This window comes from Antechinus flavipes, chromosome 4 (genome assembly GCF_016432865.1).
Source record: "Antechinus flavipes isolate AdamAnt ecotype Samford, QLD, Australia chromosome 4, AdamAnt_v2, whole genome shotgun sequence".
Lineage (NCBI taxonomy): Eukaryota > Metazoa > Chordata > Mammalia > Dasyuromorphia > Dasyuridae > Antechinus > Antechinus flavipes.
Window position 1 is genome coordinate 30,490,850 of NC_067401.1, and position 21,837 is coordinate 30,512,686.

Consider the following 21,837-nt stretch of genomic DNA (forward strand, 5'->3'; position numbering starts at 1 on the left):
AAGGAGGAAGGGAAGAGCCGGAGGTCCCAGGCTGGCGTCCACCTTCCTCCCCTGCCTCCAGGAACAAGCCTCTCTTCCCTGAGGATCTCCTTGTGTTCTCCCTCCCCCACCCAATCCCATCGCATTTTGTCTTGGGACAAGGGAAAGGGAGAGATAAGCAGATGGACTCCTGCAGAGAAGAGCAATTTTGTAGTGCTTCTGAGACCAGATCCCAGAGGGACTGGGGACAATGGGCAGGAATTGGGAGGACCCACATTTACAAGAGAACCCCTTTTATTGGTCCAATGCTAGGCGAACTGATTTTAGCCTCATTTGGGATGGGAGAGCATTACTTTTTCAAACACAGGGATATGATAGAGTTTGGGGCTGCTCCTAAGGAGACCCCAGAGTTGGGGTAGCCCATTGCATTGTGAGCTTATGGGTAAGTTTTCCTTTTGGGAATAACGGGGGGAACAAGGCAGGGGGACTGAGTGAAAATGGAAAGCCCAAATCTGAGAATGGCGAGGGTGGGGATCCCATATCCCTAGCATGGGGGCTGTCCCCTACGGGGGTAGGGTTCCCAGGTGTGGCTGTGTCTCTGAGGAGGTGGGGGGAGTGATTTATATCCTTGTACTTCATGGGTGAGGAATGCCAGCCCCCAGGGACCGAGGACAGCTGGCTCCAGAGATCTCACTTCTCTGGGAATCTTGTGGCAAGTGCTGTCAGGATACACCCCCTTCACCCTCAGGGGACAGCAGCATTCTCCCCCATCTCAGCAGCCCCCTCCCTTCTCACCTCTTCTGTCTCCTCTCCCCCCCACCCCGCCCTGCCATGTCTCCTCCTCCGTCCAGTCCCCACTTCTGCTGGAAGTGATTGAAGCTGTGGTAGGCTGTGGAAGGCACAACAGGCTGGCTCTCTCAGATTGCAGCGATTTGGGGGCTCGTCTGCTTTCCTATCCATCCCCGTTTCCCTTCCTCGCCCCATCACCCCCAGGGAACAGCAGGAAGGACAATAAGATGGGAAGCTTTGGAGGCTCCTGCAAAGGGAAATGTGCTTCAAATGACATTGAGTGGCAAAATACAGGAGGTGAGAAGTAAAGTAGAAGAAGGGACTTCCAGAGGGCAAGAGATAATAAGAGTGACAGATGATAAAAGGGAAGTAATCCGGGAGGCCAAGCAGGGGAGAAGGGATTATGTGATCTGGCTGCCGGGCTTTGTTCTGAGACAGTTTTATAGACTCCTGGATCTAGGGATGGAAGGGACTTCAGAGGCCATAGTCCAACCCTCTAATTTTATACAGCAGGAAACTGAGGCTTAAGGAGGCAAAGTAACATCTGAAGGTCGCAAAAATGAGATTTGGAGTCCAGAGTCAATGTTCTTTCCATTGTGATGCATCAAGTCTGGACTGTAGCACCCCAGCTTCAAATCCTTCTGTACCTTAGTTTCCTCATCTGTCATCTGGCAGGGGTAGACGGACCAGGAGACTCTTAAGATTTTCCTTGTTTTAAAATCTCCGAGTTTAATCTGCACCCGGAGAGAGGACTGTGGGAACTGAGTGTGGCTCACAGCATAGCATTTTCACTCTTTTTGTTGTTTGCTGGCACTTTCTTTTTTCTCATTTTTTTAATCTGCTTTTTCTTGTGCAACATGATATTTTTGGAAATATGTACAGAAGAACTGCACATGTTTAACATAGATTGGATTACTTGCCATCTAGGAATTGGGGTGGGGGAAGGGAGGGAAAAAATTGGAACACAAAGTTTTGCAAGGGTCAATGTTGAAAAATTATCTATATATGTGTAATAAAATAGTATAAAAAAACTCTAGTTTAGATTGAGCCTCAGTTTTCTCTTCTGTAAAATGGACATAATTCAGATCCCAGGCTACTGGACAGGCTCGCTGCTAGGGAAGTCCTTATTAAACCTCAAAGGGTCTGATAAAATGTTTACTCTAACCTGATCCTTCCTTTTCCTGTTCCTGTGCAGAGAAGCAGGAAAGGGGCTGCCTTGTAAACCATCATGCCCCTTTCTTTTGGGTGGCACTACCTCCCCTCCCTGCCCAGGACCGGTTTTACCAGCCTGAGAAAGGGTCCGGATGACGGCGCTCGCTGGAGCTGGCAGGGATGGCGGGTTTTATGTAAATGGTGAGGGAGTGCTCTGGGAAGGGGTAGGCTGGTTTTCCCAAAGACAGGCAGGGACCGGCAGCTCCCAATTAGCCTGGCTGTGGTGATGTCAGCCCTGCTTTTCTTGGGTGGCTGCACCTACTCTGGTCGGCCCTGGCAGTAGTGCCAGGGCTTACCTTCTCTCTGTGCTATGGATGCCGGGGGAAAGGCTGGCATGGGGGCAGGGGGAGGGGCTGCACCCCCCCCCCCAGAGTTGGCCCACTGGTGTCCAAGGGTTCAGATCTGCTACTCTGAGCTCCCCCATTCCCAACAAGGCAAGTGAATCCTCCCCATCTCCCTTGGCTTCCCTTGGGCCATTTTTCTCTGGGGCAGCCGCCTGGGACGGTGGGTTCTTTGGAAAGCTGAACTGATTTTTAGAACCTTAATGCAGTTGAGAAAAGTTCTAGCTTTGGAGGCAGAGAACCTGCTTTTGAATCCTGCCATTTACTAGCTGTGTGATGTTGGGCAAGCTATTTCTCTCTGAACTTCATCTGTAAAATGGGGGTGCATGTAGGCCAGGTGACTTCTAAAGGCCTTTCATTCCTTAAGCCTATGAGCCTGTGACTGAGAACAAGCACTCAGAACATCACCTTCTCCTCCAAGCTTTCTTCCTTCCCTCCAGCTCTTATCTTTCCCCTCTTGCCTCAAGTTCTAGAATAGATTTTTAGATCTAGAAGGAACCTTAGAACACATCAAGTCCATGGCTCTTTTCAACAATGCGGGTGATTCAAGGCAATTCCATTAGCCTTGGGAAGGAAAACACCGTTTATATCCGGAGAGAAAATGATGGAGACCAAATGTGGATCGAAGCATAATATTTTTACCTTTTTGTTGTTGTTTGTTTGTTTTATCTTTTTTTTTTTATTTTGATCTGATTTTTCTCGCACAACACGACAAACATGGAAATATGTTCAAAAAAATTGTACACATGTTTAACCTATATTGGATTACTTGCTGTCTAGGTGAGGACGGAGGCAGGGGGGGGGGGAAATAGGGAATATAAGGTTTTGCAGGGTGAATGATGAATACTATCTTTGCATGTATTTTAAAAAATAAAAAGCTATTATATCTATATACATATATAATGGCTTTTATATAGATATAAAAAAAATCACACATATTTAACCTATATCAGATCATTGCAGTTTTAGGGAGGAAGGGAGAAGGGAGGGAAGAAGAAAAAGTTTTACAAAAAATGAATGTTGAGAACTATATATTTACATGTATTTGGAAAAATAAAATACTATTAAAAAAACTCATTAAATTCAATCTCCTGAGATTAAAAAAAAGGTAAGATAAAAGAAATTAAGGGACCTCGAGGGCCATCTAGGAGATAAACTGACACCCGGAGAAGTGGTGGTTTGCTTCAATTGCCCCAGGGATTAAATGGCAAAGGCAAGATATGAATCCAGATCCTTCGAGGGGAGCCAGAATCTTCCCAGTGATCTCTGCTGTCTCCTAAAAGTCTCCTGACTAGAATAAGGATGTCTCCAGCCGCAGGACAAAGTGCTCCCTCTCCCCTCCTCCCCAGCCGTCCGAGCTCCCAGAACTCCGGGGCCGAACTCTGGTCGGAGAGAGATGCTGAGGTAGTCTCCTACTCCAGCACAAACAATCTACAACACAGAAAAGTCTTTAATGTGGCGAATCCTCTCTCCCACCCCACCCCACCCCCAGACTCTTCAAGGGAGGAGCTGTCCAGCCGGGTGCTGGAATTGCTTAACTCCTTCCAGAGGGGCTGAAATTCAAGTCCCTCAGCAGCCTGGGAACTTCCCACCAGACCCTCCCCAGAGTCAATAAATATAGTCCAAAGGGGCCGTGGCCATGTCTTTTGAGACTGACACAAATACCCTCATTTGGCTATCTCACACACTCACACTCACACACACTCACACTCACACTCACATTCACACTCTCATACTCACACTCTCTCTCACACACACGCACACTCATATGTACACTACACACTAACGCTGGGACGACTTCTTTGCCCTCTCCAGCCCTGCCCAGGCACACCTAGGTCGAAAGGACCTGGAGTCTGTGTCCAGCCAAGATCCCCCTTGTTTCTCAGAGCCGACTCCTTCCCCGGGGAGGTTTAAGGGGAGAAACCGCTTGAGTTGAACTGGCCATTGACTTGGCAAGAGGTAATGTTGGGGTGGGCCCAGCTCGGGAATTGGTCCAGTTTGAAGATGGGGTAGGCCCATGTGTTGATGGCCAGGGAGATGGTCAGCACGCCGATGATATTGAGAAGGAATCCTGCTTTAGCCTGGAAGAGGGGAGAAAGATGGTGGTCAAGAAGGCTCAGTGGGATTCCCACTCCAATTAGAATCTTTTCTTGGTATCCTTAACTTGTAACTTATTGATTCATTGATTGAATAGAGTTGGACCCAGCAATACAGTGGTCATAGATTCAGAATTGGAAAGGATCTTAGAACAGCAATATGTGGAGCCCAGAGGCAGCTAGTTGGGCTGGATAGAGAGCTGGGACAGGGGTCAGGAAAATGGGAATTTAAATCTGGCCTTACTAGTTAAGTGACCCTAGCCAAGTTATTTCACTGTTTGCCTCAGTTTCCTCATCTGTAAAATGAGCTGGAGAAGAAAATGATAAACCACTCTAGTATCTCTGCCAAGAAATGGGGTCATGAAGAGTGAGACACAATTGAAAAACAACAGAGAGAACTCTAGCCTGACAGTCTGGAAGACCCGAGTTCAAGTTCAGCCCCAGATATTCACTTGCTTATTAATTACCATATTGCTTAATATCTGTTTGCCTTAGTTTCCCGAACTGTAAAATGGGAATAAAAATGGTCCCTACTTAACAAGGTTGTTGTGAAGATCAAATGAAATAATATTTATATAGTACCTGGTGCTATATTTATACAGTACCAAATAATATTTATATAGTGTCTGGCACACAGCAGGCACCCCATAAATGCTTGTTTCCTTCCTTCCTTAGAGGCCAGCCCCTACTCCATTTTTGTAGACACAGAAAATGAGGCGCAGAGATGTTAAATGATCTGTCTTGGGTTTGAAAACCAATAGGTATCTGAGGCAAAATTTGAATCCAGTTCCCCTCACTTCAAGTTCAGCAGAGGAATAAAATGTTAGGAATGAAAAGGCAGCTGGGCCACAGGAAAGGCGGGTGCTGCTGGTCATGTCGTCCCCCTCTCCCCCACTCCCCCCATCCTCCCACCCCCACGGAAAGGGGAGCAGATTCTTCCCTGAGACTTCCCTGTACCTCTGGGAGAGAAGTTGCTTAGAGTCTGTTCCATTGACTCTGGAGACAAGGGAGGTCATGTTGGAAAACTGCCCTTTCAGTTCTGTCTGTTCTAGGGCAAATTCCACAACCAAATAACTAACAACTAACCTTTGGATAGCACTTTATGATTTCCAAAGCATTCTACATGTTATCTCCCTTGAGCCTCACAACAACACCTTAGGATGAAGTAGATGCTATTATTATGCCCATTTTACAGATGAGAAAATAGAGGCTAAGAAAAGTGAAATGACATGCTCAGGACCACGCAGCCAATAAGGATCTGAGGCAGCCTCTAATTTCCTGACTCCACATCCTTCTCTTCTCTGAGATAAGTAATCCCAGAAATATGATGTTTTCATTGGGAATGGTAGTCTATACCCCATCTATATTTGTATATGCTTCCTCTGAACTCTTTCCAAATACCCCAAATCCCTCTCAGTCAAGAGAGTCAAGATGGAGGCAGAAGTAGGGGTCCTTAATCATGACCTGAGGAGAAAACTCTCTTGCCTGGGAATAGGTTCAGGATAGAGAGTTTGTACTTTGCAGAATGCTTTCCTATAGGAAACCTTCCCCCCCCCCCCATCCCAATCCATTTTTTTCTCCTCTTCCTATTCCATTTCTGTTATATTTTATTATTTCCCTCCTCATCCCATCCTATCCCATCCCATTCTATTCTATCCTATCTCATCTCTTCTCTTTTCATCCCAACCTATCCTATCCTATCTCTTCTCTTCTATTCCTATCCCATTCCATCTTTTCTCATCTTTCCATCCCATCCCATCCTATCCCATCCCATCCCATCTTTCTCTTCTATTCCCATCCCATTCCATCTCATCCCATCCCATCCCTTCTCTTCTATTACATCCTATCCCATTGCTTCTCTTCCATTCCCATCCTATCCCATCCCATTCCATCCCATCCCATTTCATCTCATCCCATCCCATTGCTTCTCTTCTATTCCCATCCCATTTCATCTTTTCTCATCTTCCCATCCCATCCATACTAAGGTATGGACCCTGAGAATGGGTCTTTTCATGTCTTCTGTCAATCATTCAACCAGAGTTTCTTAAGTATGTGTACCAGACATCCTGTTAAAAGTTGAGGACACAAATAAAGGCAAAAATAGCAAATCCCTCCCCACCAAGTAGTTTTCACTCTAACGGGGGAGACAATATGCACATGAACTGGTATAGACAAGAAGTAGATGGAAGACAGAGGAGAGCATATGAGCTAAATCTTGTAGCCAGCTACTACTAGGACCCTTTGCTTCCACCTCTAGGCTGTTCCTCGGAGGAGGATACAAGAGGTGATGTGTGTGTATGTTTGTGGGATGGGGACGAGGGGGAGGGGCACCTTCGCCACTTTGGTTTTTCCCTACTCACCATATCACACACTTTGAGCTGCCCGAAGGAGAAGACAATCGCATTAGGCGGTGTGGCCACAGGAAGCATAAAGGCCAGAGAGGCTGCCATGGTACAGGGGAGCATAACATAGAGTGGGTTGAGGCAGATGGCCTGGGCCTGGCAAGGAAAACAAAAGGAAGGAGAGGTCAGAACATTCAGGGAATGGTAAGAGGGAAATACAAGAATTCCAGCCTTGGGATCATGAAGAAAAGGTGGGGAGGGGGAAGAAAGGGGAAAGGGGGCCATCCAGACCACCTGCTGCCATCCCTTCATTTCACAGGTAACAGGAGACTGATGGGGAATCCTAGAAAGTGACAGCAAGGTGGGGGTGGAGCCCATGTTCTCTGCCTGTGGGGAGCAGAGCCCCTCTAGTCAGGAGTGAAGCTCTCAGGAGGGTTCTAGGGATTGTTCCCCACTTGAGAAGGTGCTTCATGGCCCAAGAGGGGCCCTTCACTTCTTTGGGCCTTAGATCTCCTCAAGAGGATGACTATGCTGACCTGCCCTTCAGGTGTGGAGAGGGGAGGGGCCCATAAAACTGAACTCAAAGGGACCACAGGGATTCCATCAAAGGGTTGTGGGAACGCTCCCTGAAAGGGTTGGGGCCCAGGGACGCCCCTGATGAGAAATCTCGCCTGGTCACTTTGGGGGTGACCATATTGGGAGGGGTTGGGGGGAAATGACAGAACAACCAACTGGATTCTCATCTGGTGATGTCAGCCAGAACAGGGAATGGGGTGGGAGGGTAGGGGGTGGAGGTGAGTCAGGGGCCAAAGAGCCAGGCGGACAGAGGTCACTGAGGGCTGGCAGCTCAAGGAGTCTGGGAATTCCCTGCTCTCTTCCCCAAATTGCAGCTGTGGTAGGGTCCTACCCCTCAGTTCAAACACTCAGAGATCCAGGCCAGCTTGGGGTGAGGGGATGTGAGGGAAGTGGGGCTTCTAAAAGGCAGGAAAGGAAGACATGGGGAGGACGGGGTCTTACCATGGAAGCAAGGATGGGCAGAAAGAGGGTGGTGGTGGCCACATTGCTGGTGCATTCGGTGAAGGTGGCCACAAGGAGACTGAGGATGAAGGCAATGGCCGGAGAAGGGATGCTGTTTAGAGGCGTCAGCTTATCTCCCAACCATTTGGACAGACCTGATTTCTATGGAGAACAAGGAATGGGAAAAGAGAAATGGGAACATCATTAATTCACCCTGAAGCCCTGGGGAACCCTCTGAACTTTGGCATAATAAAGCCTCATTTCCCTTTTCTGTTTCTCCCCAAGGAAAATGGGTAATGGGAACTTGATTGGATTTTGGCAGGTCAGTGCAAGGCCCAGTGATTTGAGTAAGAAGAGAGAACACACCTGGATTCCAGGTCCCCCTTTCTCCTTGTCCCTTCCTTGATCTTGAGGAGAAATTGGGACGGGGAGATCAAAACATTATTGGAGGTCAGAATCCCTTGGCTCCCTATTTTCTGGTGCTGGAAAGATTTCTTGAGCCAATGGGAAACATTTCAGTGAGGGTGGAAGAGATGGGGAAAAGAGAATTCTTTAAAAGGGGGATCATGAGTTTGTCTCTGTCCCTACTCCCTGCTTTTATCCCTGAGCTAGTAGGGACTTCTCTTCCCAGCATCCCTTTGTCTTTGGGCACACAGAGCATGGAGCCTGAGGGGCTGAGCTGGAGGAGAAGGGGAGTATAATTTGGCCCCTTAAGCAGGAAGGGATGGGACCCCATCCTTCAGGTCAAGACCTTCTCGATCTATTCTTGCCATTTCTTCTCAGCCCCCCGACCCTATAACCCATTCCAGCCATCTCCCTGCCACCTAGAACTCGGAGAAAAAGGAATGGTTGGGACCACTGAAAATTGGGTCCACTCCTTGAGGTCGGTGACTAGGAAATACTCCCTTCTCCCATCAAACACACAGACTCCCCAACTATATTTAAGTGGGGGGAGCTGTCTAAGGTTCTTCCAGCACAAAATTCCTAGGCATGTGTCTCCTTTGCCCCGGTGCATGGTGGGAACGACAAGGAGCTCTGGGCTTAGGGGGAGTCAGTTCCGGGGGTCCCTCGAAGAAAAGTAGGGGACAGGGGGAATCCCCGGGGCCATATAGGACTGGTGCAGCTGGGACACACTGGGCTGAGTGTGATTTTGTCGCCCCCTCGTGGCTATAACAGGCAACGTGGAAGCTCCAACTCGACCAGATAGCAGTCTTTTTGAGGTGGATTAAGCTGAGCAAGAGGTACCTGAACCTGACCTTCTGACCAAATAACAAGCTCATGCTTTCTTTTCCTGGAGGCAACTGGGTGGTGCAATGGATAGAGCACAAAATGCAGAGTCAGGAAGAACTGAATTCAAATTCTGTCTCAGACTCTATTCAGGTGACTCTGGGCAAGTGACTTCATCTTTACGGGCCTCAGTTTCCTCATCTGTAAAATGGGAATAAAAATAGCACCTACTTCCTAAGGACCAGAGGAGCACTATAAAAGTACTTTGGAAACCTTTGAGAACCATGCAAATGCTTGTTGTTCAACTCTTTGTGACCTGCTTTGGGCTTTTTTTGGCCAAGATACTGGAGGGGTCTGAGATTTTCCTTTCTAGCTCATTTTATGGATCAGGAAACTGAGGCAAAAAGAGTGAAGTGATTTATCCAGGGAAACATAGCTAGCAAACGTCTGAGGCTGAATTTTATGAAGAGCCGATGAAAAAGGAATATATTTGAAGCACAAGGCCATTGTTATGTTATTTAGCCATATCTGATTGGTCATGACCCCATTTGGGGTTTTCTTGGCAAAGATACTGGAATGGTTTTACCATTTCTTTCTCCAGCTCATTGTACAGATGAGGAAACTGAGGCAAGCAGGTTAAATGGCATGCCCAGCGACACACAGCTAAGAAGTATCAGATCTGAACTAAGGATGATGAGTCTTTCTCACTCTACTTCACCCCCCGCTGCCTTAATATAAAGGGGATTTCGAGTGGATGCCCATCAATTGGAGAATGGCTGAGTAAATTGTGGTATATGAATGTTACGGAATATTATTGTTCTGTAAGAAATGATCAGCAGGAGGATTTCAGAAAGGCCTGGAGAGACTCACATGAACTGATGCTGAGTGAAACGAGCAGAGCCAGGAAATCATTATATACTTCAACAACAACACTATGTGATGATCAATTCTGAAGGACGTGGCCATCCTCAGCAATGAGATGAACCAAATCAGTTCCAATAGCGCAGTAATGAACTGAACCAGCCACACCCAGCAAAAGAACTCTGGGAGATGACTAAGAACCATAAGAACCATTACATTGAATTCCCAATCCCTATATTTTTGCTCGCCAGCATTTTGGATTTCCTTCACAGGCTAATTGTATAATATTTCCGAGTCAGATTCTTTTTGTACAGCAAAGTAACGGTTTGGTCATGTATACTTATTGTGTATCTAATTTATACTTTAATATATTTAACATCTACTGGTCATCCTGCCATCTGGGGGAGAGGGTAGGGGGAAGGAGGGGAAAAATTGGAACAAAAGGTTTGGCAATTGTCAATGCTGTAAAGTTACCCATGTATATAACTTGTAAATAAAAAGCTATTTTAAAAAAATATAAAGGGGATTTCCTAACTAGAAGTTCCCTCATTGATGAAATCACAAGTTTGGACGTTATCTCCCCCCACACATATAATACAAATGCGTACATGTAATATATTGCATCCATCACATATACAGTATATTATCATTGTCGTCCCTTAGACTACAATCAAATTCCTTCTTGTCATCTTCTCCCGCAGATTCTAACCTCTGACCAGAAGTTAGTTCTTCCTCTGTAGTAGGTGGGCTTCCCCACCCAGTTAATTTCTCATTCCCCCAAGTTCTGTCTGAGAGCGGGACAGAGCTGATGGGGGGTAGGGGTGAGGGGTACGTACCTCACTGCCTTTGGCCAGGGCGAAGCCTCCGCCCAGCAGGAAGACAATATTCCAGGGCATTTTCTTATGCACGGTATTCCAGTCGAGGAGGGCAGGTGGGGCCTTGAACTTCCCCTCAGCATCTGGAAGGCCAAGGAGAGAAGCTGGGTCACTGAGAGAACCCGGGATGACATGTTCTCTTCTCCCTCAACCCTGTTTTGCTCAGTCTGTTCAGGTCTTGGGAAGAGCACCAGACTTTAATTCCCTCCATTGTAAGGAAAAGGAACACAGAATCAGGACCTAGAAGACCTAGAACCTGAGTTCTGGACCTTCCCACCTAAAATCAACCATGTGACACTTGGTCTTTTCTTACCACTTCTATAAAATGGACTTAAAATTGGGAGGAAGGATAGGGGATGAAGATCAGATAGCTGAAGTTTCTCTCTTCTCTAGAGTTTGCTGATTTCTGCCCCATCTCTCCTTCCCCACCATCCTCCTTTCTTCCTCAATCCTCCACCATCAAATGCTTACTTGTTTCCAGGGAGAGGCTAGGATTCTCCGAGGGCATCATAAACAGGATGATGCCGATGAAGAAGGCCACGGTACCGTCTGAGACCATGCTGCAAAAGGCAGTGGGAGAAAGGGGTAGACAATGAGAGCAAAGGCATGCTGGAGGGGCTTCTTTCCCAGCTCTAGCCTTTCTGCCTTTTTCTCTCCTTCCAACCCATCCTTCCTGAAAACATGCTATTTTCAACCCTTCCCTAGCCTTCCTCTACATGAGATTTCTCCAGTGCTTACTGTGTATAGTAACCATGTACCTCCTCATCTCCACAGCTAGACTGTAAACTTGTAGAAGGCAGGAAGCACACCTGGGACCTGGGCAACCTTTAATTGCCTAGGAGGATGGTGTGATATAGTGTAATGTAGCAAAGGTTAGATCTTGAGCCGGAAGATTTGAATTTGAACATTTACCAGCTGTGTGGCCAACCTCTATCTCAGTTTTCTTCATCTGTAAAAGGGGATAACAATGCTCACTTTACAGGGCCAGGAGATCACTATATACTTCAACAACAATACTATATGATGATCAATTCTGATGGATGTGGCTCTTTTCAGTAATGAGATGAACCAAATCAGTTCCAATGGAGCAGGAATGAACTGAACCAGCTACACCCAGCGAAAGAACTCTGGGAGATGACTAAGAACCATAATATTGAATTCCCAATCCCTCGATTTTTGTCTGCCTGCATTTTGGATTTCCTTCACAGGCTAATTGTACACTATTTCAGAGTCTGATTCTTTTTGTACAGCAAAATAACGGTTTGGTCATGTATACTTATTTTGTATTTAATTTGTACTTTAATATATTTAACATGTATTGGTCATCCTGCCATCAAGGGGAAGGGGTGGGGGGAAGGAGGGGAAAAATTGGAACAAAAGGTTTGGCAATTGCCCATGCTGTAAAATTACCCGTGCATATAACTTGTAAATAAAAAGCTATTAAAAAAAAAAAAGGGTAGTTCAACTTGTACAAGGAACAAAAAAATCATTTAAAAGATAATTTCATATCGCCATAAGTTTTTAAGTCATTAAAACATCGAAATGTTTAAAGGACTAAAAGATAAAAAAAAATTCCCATGCATATAATTTGTAAATAAAAAGCTACTTAAAAAAAACAAACAAACAAACAATAATGCCCCTTTACAAGTTCGTTGTAAAATTTAAATCCCTTTAGACATGTGAGATTCCTGTTGTCTATGGGATGGGAGGTTGATTAACTGATTGACTCAGTCCCAGCCTCACTTCCTCCAGGGAAGTTTGAGCCCCACCACAAGGTCTCCTCTCTCACCTCGGACCTCCTCAGAAGCTGGGGCTTTAGTGGGTGGGACATTAATTCTGACCTATTGATCTGCAGTTCTATACTTGTGGTTTTCCATGTGAATGTTATCATCCCCCTGGGATGGCCCGATACTGGGTCTGTCTCCTCCTTTATTATCCCTTCCTAGTATGTTGAACCAGTTTATAGCAACCCCTTGGTATCTTAAGTGTCAGTCAACATTTATTAAGCATCTATTAGGTGCAGACATGACATCAGAGAGATGACATGCAAGTGAATTGGATTTAAGGGAGGGGCTGTACAAAATCACTTGCTTCATTTTCTTCTTCAGAACCATCTCAGTCCAGTGGCAAGATATAGATCTTTAACAGGTCTGTTTGATTGAGGCAACACCCATTCAGTGAGTGGGTAAGTAGTCCAAATCTGGGAGAGGAAGACTCTCAGGGTTTTTGGCTAAAACCAAAATAATCACTATTAATATTCACTAAGCGATACAAGGACACTCTCAAGGTCTCGCTTAAGAATTTTTAGAATAGATTATATGACACTGGAAACACTGGCACAGATCCACCCATGAGCAAAGCAGAATTAAAGTAAAGAAACACGAATTACCCATACATATAACTTGTAAATAAAAAGCTATTAAAAAAAATTTAGAGAGTCTACCCTAATGTTCGTAGGGACTATTTGTGTTCAACCTGTGGCAGAGCATTCTGAGCTCGTGTTGGTCTGATCAGTTGGACACAAGACAACTCGACTCTCACATAGTGATGCCATTTTGCTCGTCTTTGAGAATGAAGGACAACAACTAACCAACCAAATATGACCAAGTAGGGCTTGCTCTGGTACCTATTATTGGCGAATCACTGAAGACCAGAGGGATTTGGGTTTAAGACATGGTCTTCAAGAAAGAAATCTAGTACTCCTTGTAAACCCTTAGATATCTTATGAGATTTCAGAGATCAGAGTTTATATTTCTTTAGGGAGAACACCTGTAAGTAAGGGTGTCCTATGTAGACAGAAGGAAGAGAAGGGAAAGAAGAAGAGAAAGAAAGGAAGGAAGGAAAGAAGGAAGGAAGGAAGGAAGGAAGGAAGGAAGGAAGGAAGGAAGGAAGGAAGGAAGGAAGGAAGGAAGGAAGGGAGAGAGAAAGAAAGAAAGAAAGAAAGAAAGAAAGAAAGAAAGAAAGAAAGAAAGAAAGAAAGAGAGAGAAAGAAAGGAAGGAAGGAAGGAAGAAAGGAAGAAAGAAAGGAAGAAAGGGAGAAAGACTGCTATACTTAAATATAGTTATCAAAATATCAATTAAAAAATCATTCAGTAGTAATATTAAAGTATTAAAAATCAAATATTAAGGAAAAAAGCCAAATATTAAGACAAAAACCAAGTTAATCCCAGAACAAGAATCCTGGAACTGGATGATATACAAAGCCATAGTCTTCTCATCCTGTTCCATCTCTTTCAAGCCTTCTTCAGTCTCCATAAGGATCACTTCTGGGCAGTTCTTCCCCGTGTCTGACATCCCTCCTTCCTTTCCTGCAGTAGAGGCGCCTCAAGCCTGGCAGGATCTACCCACTCCCCCTCAGGAAGCGCTGTTGTCACCCTCTTTCCTGACCCACCCGTGTCTCACCTTTCTCCCTTGCTGTTAGGAAAAGCCACGTTGCCCCAGCCTTTGAAGAAGCCCGGCTCTCGGGTGAACCACAGCACTACTAGGAGGAAGAACAGGATGGTGACGGCACCCTCGGCAAAGCTCAGGGGGCCCAAGTTCCTGTGCTCAGTCTGGATGATGCGGTAGGCTGCTCGCTGCTGTTCCCGACCCTTCCCTCCACAGTTGAAGTTCTTCCGGAAGCTACAAGCAAAAGGACATATTCATACTTATACATCCTTACTCAGAACTGCTCCAACAGCAAGAATGGGTTGATCTTGTTAATGTTCCCATTTTACAGACTGGTGAAGCTGAAGAAGGGAAATGACTCCCTTAAGATCACACAGCAAATCGCTTGTCTCCCAGTGTTTTCTCTTTCTTAAAGGAGGTCAAATTATTATTATTATTTGGTGTCCTGGACATCTAGAATAGACTGTCTGGTGAAGCCCATGGCCTTCTTCTCAAAACCATGTTTTTAAATGAATGAAATAAAATGTATAGGGTTACAAAGGAAGATAATTATATTGGTTATCAAATTGCATAGTTTTACTAGAATTACAATACAAGTAAATAGGATCGCAGAGGAAATCATTAACAGATCTATCTTTAAAAAAATAGACTCAATCATGAACTATTATTATCTAATAGAAATGTCATAGGATTCAAAGGTGGATCGTTCTAGAACAAGGGAAATGATTTGTCCACCATCACACAGCTAGCAAGTCGTACAGTCAGCATTTGAATTCAAGACCTCTTACTCCAAATTGAATATTCTTTTCACTAGTACCGCTGCACAAAGTGAGCTTGTCCTTAACAGTGCAAGGCAGGCTGAAATCTCCTGGGGAGGTTGCAAGGGGAGGAGAATGAAGGAAGGCTTTTTGATGAATAGACTCATATTTGGGGATTCTCAAAGTCCCTCTTTTTTTCCTGCCTCCCTCCTTCTCTTCCTCCCTTTTCCTTCCTTCCTTTCTTTTCTCCTGAGAGACCCATGCCACATAATAAAATATTGGCTGCTGTTTGTTTTTGTTTCTTTGTTCCTCTCTTTCTTTCCTTCCTTCTTTTTTTTTTCCAATCCTTCTTCTTTCTCAATATAACAAAATATTGGCTACTGTTTCCTCCCTTCCCTTCCCTTCCTTTCCTTTCCTTCCTTTTCCTTCCCTTTCTTTCCCTTTCATTCCCTTCCCTTCCCTTCCTTCCCTTTCCTTCCCTTTTCTTCACTTTCTTTTCCTTTTCATTCCCTTCCCTTCCCTTTTCTTCCTTCCTTCCTACCCTTTGTATAGGACCTTCCTTTCTATTCCCTTCTTAAGTTCATAAAATTTTAGGACTATATAGTTAGAATTGGAAGGGAATCTCAGAGATCATCCATCAACCTCCTCCATGGCCGCTAGGTGGCATGATAGTGCATCATGTGTGGGACCTAGTGTGAAGACCTAATTTCAAATATGGCCTCAGACACTGACTGTGTGACCCTGGGCATGTCACTTTACTCTTCTTGCCCCAATTTCTTCACCTGTTACATGAGCTGGAGAAGAAAATAGCGAACGAGCCCAATGTCTCTGCCAAGAAACTTCCTAATAGGATCACGAATTGGAAATGACTGAACAACAATCACCATCCCTTTCATTTCCAAGAGCCTGATGTCAAATACTGCTTCGTGCAAATGCAGACCTATTTTTATTATTTATTATATTTTAATTATAATGATATTTATTATATGATGGGAAGATCTACTACACTCATAAAGTAGAATGAACAGTCCAGTTGGGTGCTTCCTATTACTGACTTGGGGATTTTTAAGGATGGAAGAGCCTGTTTTCATTTGAAATCATAAGACAGCTGCAATTTCCAGCTCTGGGAAGATTACAATGGGTCAAGCTAGAGCAGGGAAACCATAGCTACAAAAAAAATTTAGAAGTTACAAATGATCTGTTCTGGGACTGGGTAATTTTCTTCTAGGATGTTATTTAATCCAATACTATCTAATGCAATAAGTATATTTTATCATTTATTTCATATTGTATATTTGTTATGCATTTTTTGAACCTATTGTTTTACATTATATCTTTATATAAAATTCTTATTTTATGCTATAAATTCATATGTATCATAAATTCAGTATATCTTTATTCAGACAATATCTTATAGTATACCTTTTATATAAAATTCTTATTTTATGCTGTATATTCATATAACACCATGATTTTATATAATATATTTGGTATATCTTTAGACAATATCTTATATTATATATTTATATAAAGTTTTTATTTTATATTGTATGTCGTGTAAAATTATTTTATATCACATAATTAGTTTATATTTATTCAAATCCATTATATTACATATTTATATAAAATCATTATATGCACTTTTATAAAAAATTCTTATTTTGTATTGTGTATTCATATAAATGCATTATTTTATGCCATGTTATTTATTCAAAGCATATCTTATAGTATGTATTTATATGAAAGTATTATCATATATTTATATAAAATTCTTATTTTATATTATATATTTATATAATATATAATATATATTTATAATATATAATATGTTATATATTATATATTATATATATTATATAATTTATATATTATTATATTATATATTTATAATATATATTTTCATATATTATATAAATATATAATATATATTTATTATATTATTTTTATATATAATTTATACAATATATTATATATTTTATATTATATATAATATATTATATTATATATATTTATAATATATATTAAAATATATTTGTTTATATTATATATATATATATGTTATATATTATTATAAATATATTATATATTTAATATATAAAATATATGTTATATATATTAAAATATATATTTATTATAATATTTATATATATATTGTATATTATCTATATATAATGATAATATATCATTAAAAATGATTGTTATATATTAACTATTTATATGAAACTATTGTTTTTACTGTATATTTATTCCATATTTACAAAAAATAAATTATTTTACTTTTAATTTTCTTCTATTCATCTTACCCTAGAGTATTTATAGCTACCTGGATGGTACAGTGGAGAGAGGGCTATGTATGGAGCTAGGAAGTCTCAGACACTTATTAGCTGTGGGACTCTGAACAAGTCACTTAACCTGCTTGCCTCGGTTTCCTCATATATAAAACAAGGATAATAAGTGCTTCCCTCCCAGGTTTGTCTGAGGAGAGAAATGGATAATAATAGCAAAATGCTTTGCCAGAAAACTATTACTATTATGACTAATTTTTTACTATTTTTTTAAAAAAATAAGTTTTCATGGCTATCTTTTGTTTTCTCTCTCTGTATTCCTTTCCTTCTCATTTCTGAGAGACCCATCCCACATAACAAAAGATTGGCTTCTATTTTGTTATTTTTTTTAATAAGACCTTATTTAGTTTTAGAAATAGGAATGACCTTAAAGATCATCTATTTCAGTGGTTCTCAAACTTTCATTCTCAGTGTCTTTAGTCTATTAAAAACGACTGAGGATCTGTCCAAAGAGGTTTTGTGTATGTGGGTTATATTTACAAATCTTTGCCATATTAGAGAGAACATCTCATTTTGAATTTGTAGACGGGATGCTCTGGACCACACTTTGAGAACCACTGATCTAGTTCATCCCAACTTTTAGAGAAGGGAACTGAGACACAGTGTATTAAGTATCTTGCCTAATATCATACAGATAATTATAATAAAGACACAATTTGAACTCAGACTCTCTGATTCCAAGACAATGTTCCTTCTGGCTTCTTATGTTCCTACTTGCTCTTAAGTCTGTAGTGTATGGGGGCAGAGGGAAGAAGATGCAGGAGTGCTTACGACCCAAGAAGATGACAGCTGCCCAGAAACAGGGCCCGTCCTGTCGAGGTGGGGCAGGCTTGTGAAGTCCTAGTATGGAGGAAGGTGGAAGCTGATGGATTTTTTGAGTTTAGGGGTTCTGACCACACTCAATCTGGCACTAATATGGTGAGTCCTGGGGAATTCTGGAGCCTCCGGATTGCCTGAAGAGGTATGGTTTGGTCCAGAAGAGAGGAAAAAAATGGGCTCAAGTTTCCCTGCTGATTAATCAGCATTGGGGCCTAGGCTCATAGGTGGCCTAGGTGAGATAGAAGACTCAGTCTCAAAAAAGTGGGGGAGGAGAGGAAGAAGAAAATGATGGGTAATTATAATCAAGCAAAGCAGGTTTTCAAATTCAGGTAATAAAAATGTGTTCTGGGAGTTCAATGAGCAGGGGAGTTAAGTGAGAAAACTTTGGGCATCAAAGACAAAGATCTTCTGTAGGACTCCAAGAAAGAGCACCATCCTAGGCCAGAGGCCCAGCCACAGCTTTCAAAGCCAGTTTGCAATTTGGCTTGAGAAAGGCGGCGGAGGTGGAAACTCTTCCCAGACTTCATCTGTGCCCCTTGTGGAAAGGGAGCTGGATCCCCTTGGATCTGACTTTTTCCAGGGGTTTCCCCAGAAGGGAAAGGCTGGATGAGCTAATCTCTCACTCCCTGAGACCCCCTTCCAGGTCAAGGAATAGTGGGATGGAAATAGGAACGAATGACCTAGCCTTGTTTCTCAGCCTGTACCCAACCCTAATGTTGTAAGACTTGAATTCCACCATTCCCTTTGTACAGAAGGACCCTCTGCCTTAGAGCTGGAAAGGATCCTCGAGGTCAGCTAGTATCCTCAAATCTGAGATTGGGGTTACAAGGGACCATAGGGCTCACTGAGGCAAAATATCTCATTTCACAGATAAAGAAACTAAAGTCCAGAGAGGGAAAGTGATCCGCTTTCAGCCATCAGTGGAAAAGGCAATGACTGGAGTCAGTGGATCTGGATTCAAATCCTATCTGTGTGAAGTGAAAAAAATCCCTTAAATTCTCTGGGCCTCAGTTTCTCCTTTGTAAAATGAAAGGGTTGGACTAGGGGATCTCTGAGGTTCTTTCCAGCTCTAACTTCATGATCCCATGATTCACAGAATGTTTGCATCGAGACTTCCTTCTGCAGAGATTGTTCTCCCTGTCCCTCATATGGGACCTTGCCCATCAACCTTGTGTTGGGTGCTCCAAGGCTCACTGCTTTATCATCGTTTTCATGGCAATTAACCACATGCTGTCTTGGGAATCTCTTATAAGGCCTTTTTAAAAAAATTTTTTTTCTATTGATATTTAATTTTTTGTATATTTGTGCCTTATTTCTCTGGTTAGATTAGAAGTCCCTTGAGGGATCATAGCATCTACCTCTTTGTATACCCAAGGAACAGACTTCTCATAATAGAAGGAACACTTTTAAATGAAATTAAAAAAAAAAAAAAAGAAAAAGAAAAAGAAAAGAAATCCAGGAGACCTGTTTCAATCAGGCCCCGATATCCAGTGGAAAATGGAGGATATGTTGATTAAGAGGGTCAGAGTGTCCACAAGTACAGCCTCTGAACCCAGATTCCAATGATTAAACTTACACTCAAGATTGATCTATCTGTAAGGGGTCCCATCTCTCTTTGTTTAACTTATAAAACCCCACAGCCCCTAAGTTCCGATGGTCACTTATGTATATAAACTTGTATATGATTACATCAAAAAATTATCCTTTACCAAGATCCAATCTTGTGGGACCACTTACATGTGGAACCTTTTTACCCTGGATTAAACTGAGATGGGGATCCAGCAGAAGGCAGAAAAGTAGCACAAATACGCACACATGCACGTGTGGTACAAGGTATGTCCGTGTCAATAAATAGAATTTATTGAATTCTATTCAGTTATGAGCTTTAGGGCAAGGACTGACCTTTGCCTCTTTTTGTACGTTGCCTGGCACATAACGGGTGTTTAATACGTACATATTGACCGACTGACTAATCAGGTCAACTTAGTGTAAGATACGGTCATTGTTTGGCAGCATAGCAGAAGTGGGAATTTAGGATGAAGGAATTCGGTTTTGAATTTCAGCTTGGCCATTTACCAAGTCATTTTTAACCCATCCTGGACTTATTTTTTCACTTTTAAAGGGGGAAAGGAATTAGACTGAATGATCTATAATTCAGGGGTCCTCAAACTTTTAAAATAGGGCGCCAGTTCACTGTCCCTCAGACTGTTGGGGGGCCGGACTATAGTAAAAACAAAAACTTTGTTTTGTGGGCCTTTAAATAAAGAAACTTCATAGCCCTGGGTGAGGGGGATAAACGTCCTCAGCTGCCGCATCTGGCCTATGGGCCATAGTTTGAGGACCCCTGAATTCTATATGGTCCCGCCTGGCTCTAAATCCCGTGGTTCTGTCACACTCCAAAATTGATTGCCACATGGGCATCTGAAATCCTGGCTAGACCATAAAAATGATCTGTTTATACTTTAACAAACTATCAGCTCTCTGTGCTAATCTCCTCACCTGTAAAATAGGTAGGATGATATTTGCGCTTCCTACCTCATTTGTGACAGTCCATTGTGAAGACTACATGAAATAAGAAGATCCAGAATTCTTTGTATCTACTTGAGTATTCCAATGATGCTATCTACAAATGTCAGGGATGGTTATCTCTCGTCTCTTCCAGGAGGGTGTAAGCTCCTTGAGGGCTGGAAGAGTTTCATGGAGGTCTTTGTATCCCGGACATCAATCACAGTGCTTGACACGAATAAATGCTTATTGATTGATTGATCCCTGACCTGCTTGTTTCATGAAGTTTAGCCCTTTTGACGGTATCTCTGGAAGCTTTGCACTAGTTCCCAAACTTACTTAAATCCCAAGAACAGGATCTGGAGCCATACCCAGGATAGCAGCAGTAGAATGATCATGGTTGGGAAGGCAAAACCGAACCAGGAAGCGAAGTTCACCACGCTGGGGTTATCTGGGAAGAGCCTGTAGGGTTGGAGATGTGACAGTGATTATTTCTATGGCAAGAAGGTCTTGTTTTCCCTGCCCACTTAAGTGAGATTTTGACTGTAGAGGGCATGAAGGGCACAGGAATGTAGCAGGGGCTACAGAATGTCAACTATCAGACCTAGGAGGCACTTTATTTATTCATTCATCCATCCATCCATTTATTTATTTACTGCTGAGGCAATTGGGGTGGAAGACTTGCCCAGGGTCACATAGCTAGAAAGTGTTATATCTGGGGTCACATTTGAACTCAGATCTCCTGACTTCAGGGCTGATGCTCTATCCACTGCACCACCTAGCTGCCCCTTAGAGAGCACTTTAGAACATAGCACATAAAAGAATTAAAGCCAGAAAAAACCTCAGAGACCATCTGGTTAAGACCACAACCACATTCTTAACTTTATCTTAGATTCCTTTGGCAGGCAGCCTTGGGCTCCTCATAATATGATTTTCTAAATAACTGAAAAAAAAAAGTTAAATTCTAGTTTGATGTGAGTGAAAATAAAGATGGAATTTTTATTCTTATTTTCTTTCTCAAAAATCTATCCCCAGACCTTGATTTATGGGCTCCACGTTAAGAACTCCTGATCTAATGTGCAAAAATGTTTGTAGCAGCTCTTTTTGAGGTGGCAAGGAATTGGAAATCAAGTGAATGCTCACCAATTGAGGAATGGATGAAGAAGTTATATGAATTATGGGATATCATTGTTTTATAAAAAATGATCAGCAAGCTGATTTCAGAAAAACCTGAAAAGACTTATATGAACTAGAGCTGAGTGAAGTGAGTAGAACCAAGAGAAC

At 42.6% G+C, this 21,837-nt stretch overlaps 1 protein-coding gene across 1 annotated transcript in view; it reads right to left on the minus strand.

Annotated features, from left to right (window-relative positions):
- Positions 1-2,939: 2,939 nt before the first annotated feature.
- SLC13A2 (solute carrier family 13 member 2) overlaps positions 2,940-21,837 on the minus strand; it is a 45,901-nt gene continuing 27,003 nt past the window's right edge. Inside the window, exons 6-12 of the mRNA XM_051992333.1 lie at positions 20,893-21,015; positions 14,142-14,360; positions 11,211-11,299; positions 10,701-10,822; positions 7,777-7,938; positions 6,778-6,915; positions 2,940-4,402 (exon numbers count right to left, since the gene is read on the minus strand). Coding sequence (XP_051848293.1) covers positions 4,232-4,402; positions 6,778-6,915; positions 7,777-7,938; positions 10,701-10,822; positions 11,211-11,299; positions 14,142-14,360; positions 20,893-21,015 — 1,024 coding nt within the window. The 3' untranslated portion in view covers positions 2,940-4,231. The remainder of the gene's footprint in view (positions 4,403-6,777; positions 6,916-7,776; positions 7,939-10,700; positions 10,823-11,210; positions 11,300-14,141; positions 14,361-20,892; positions 21,016-21,837) is intronic.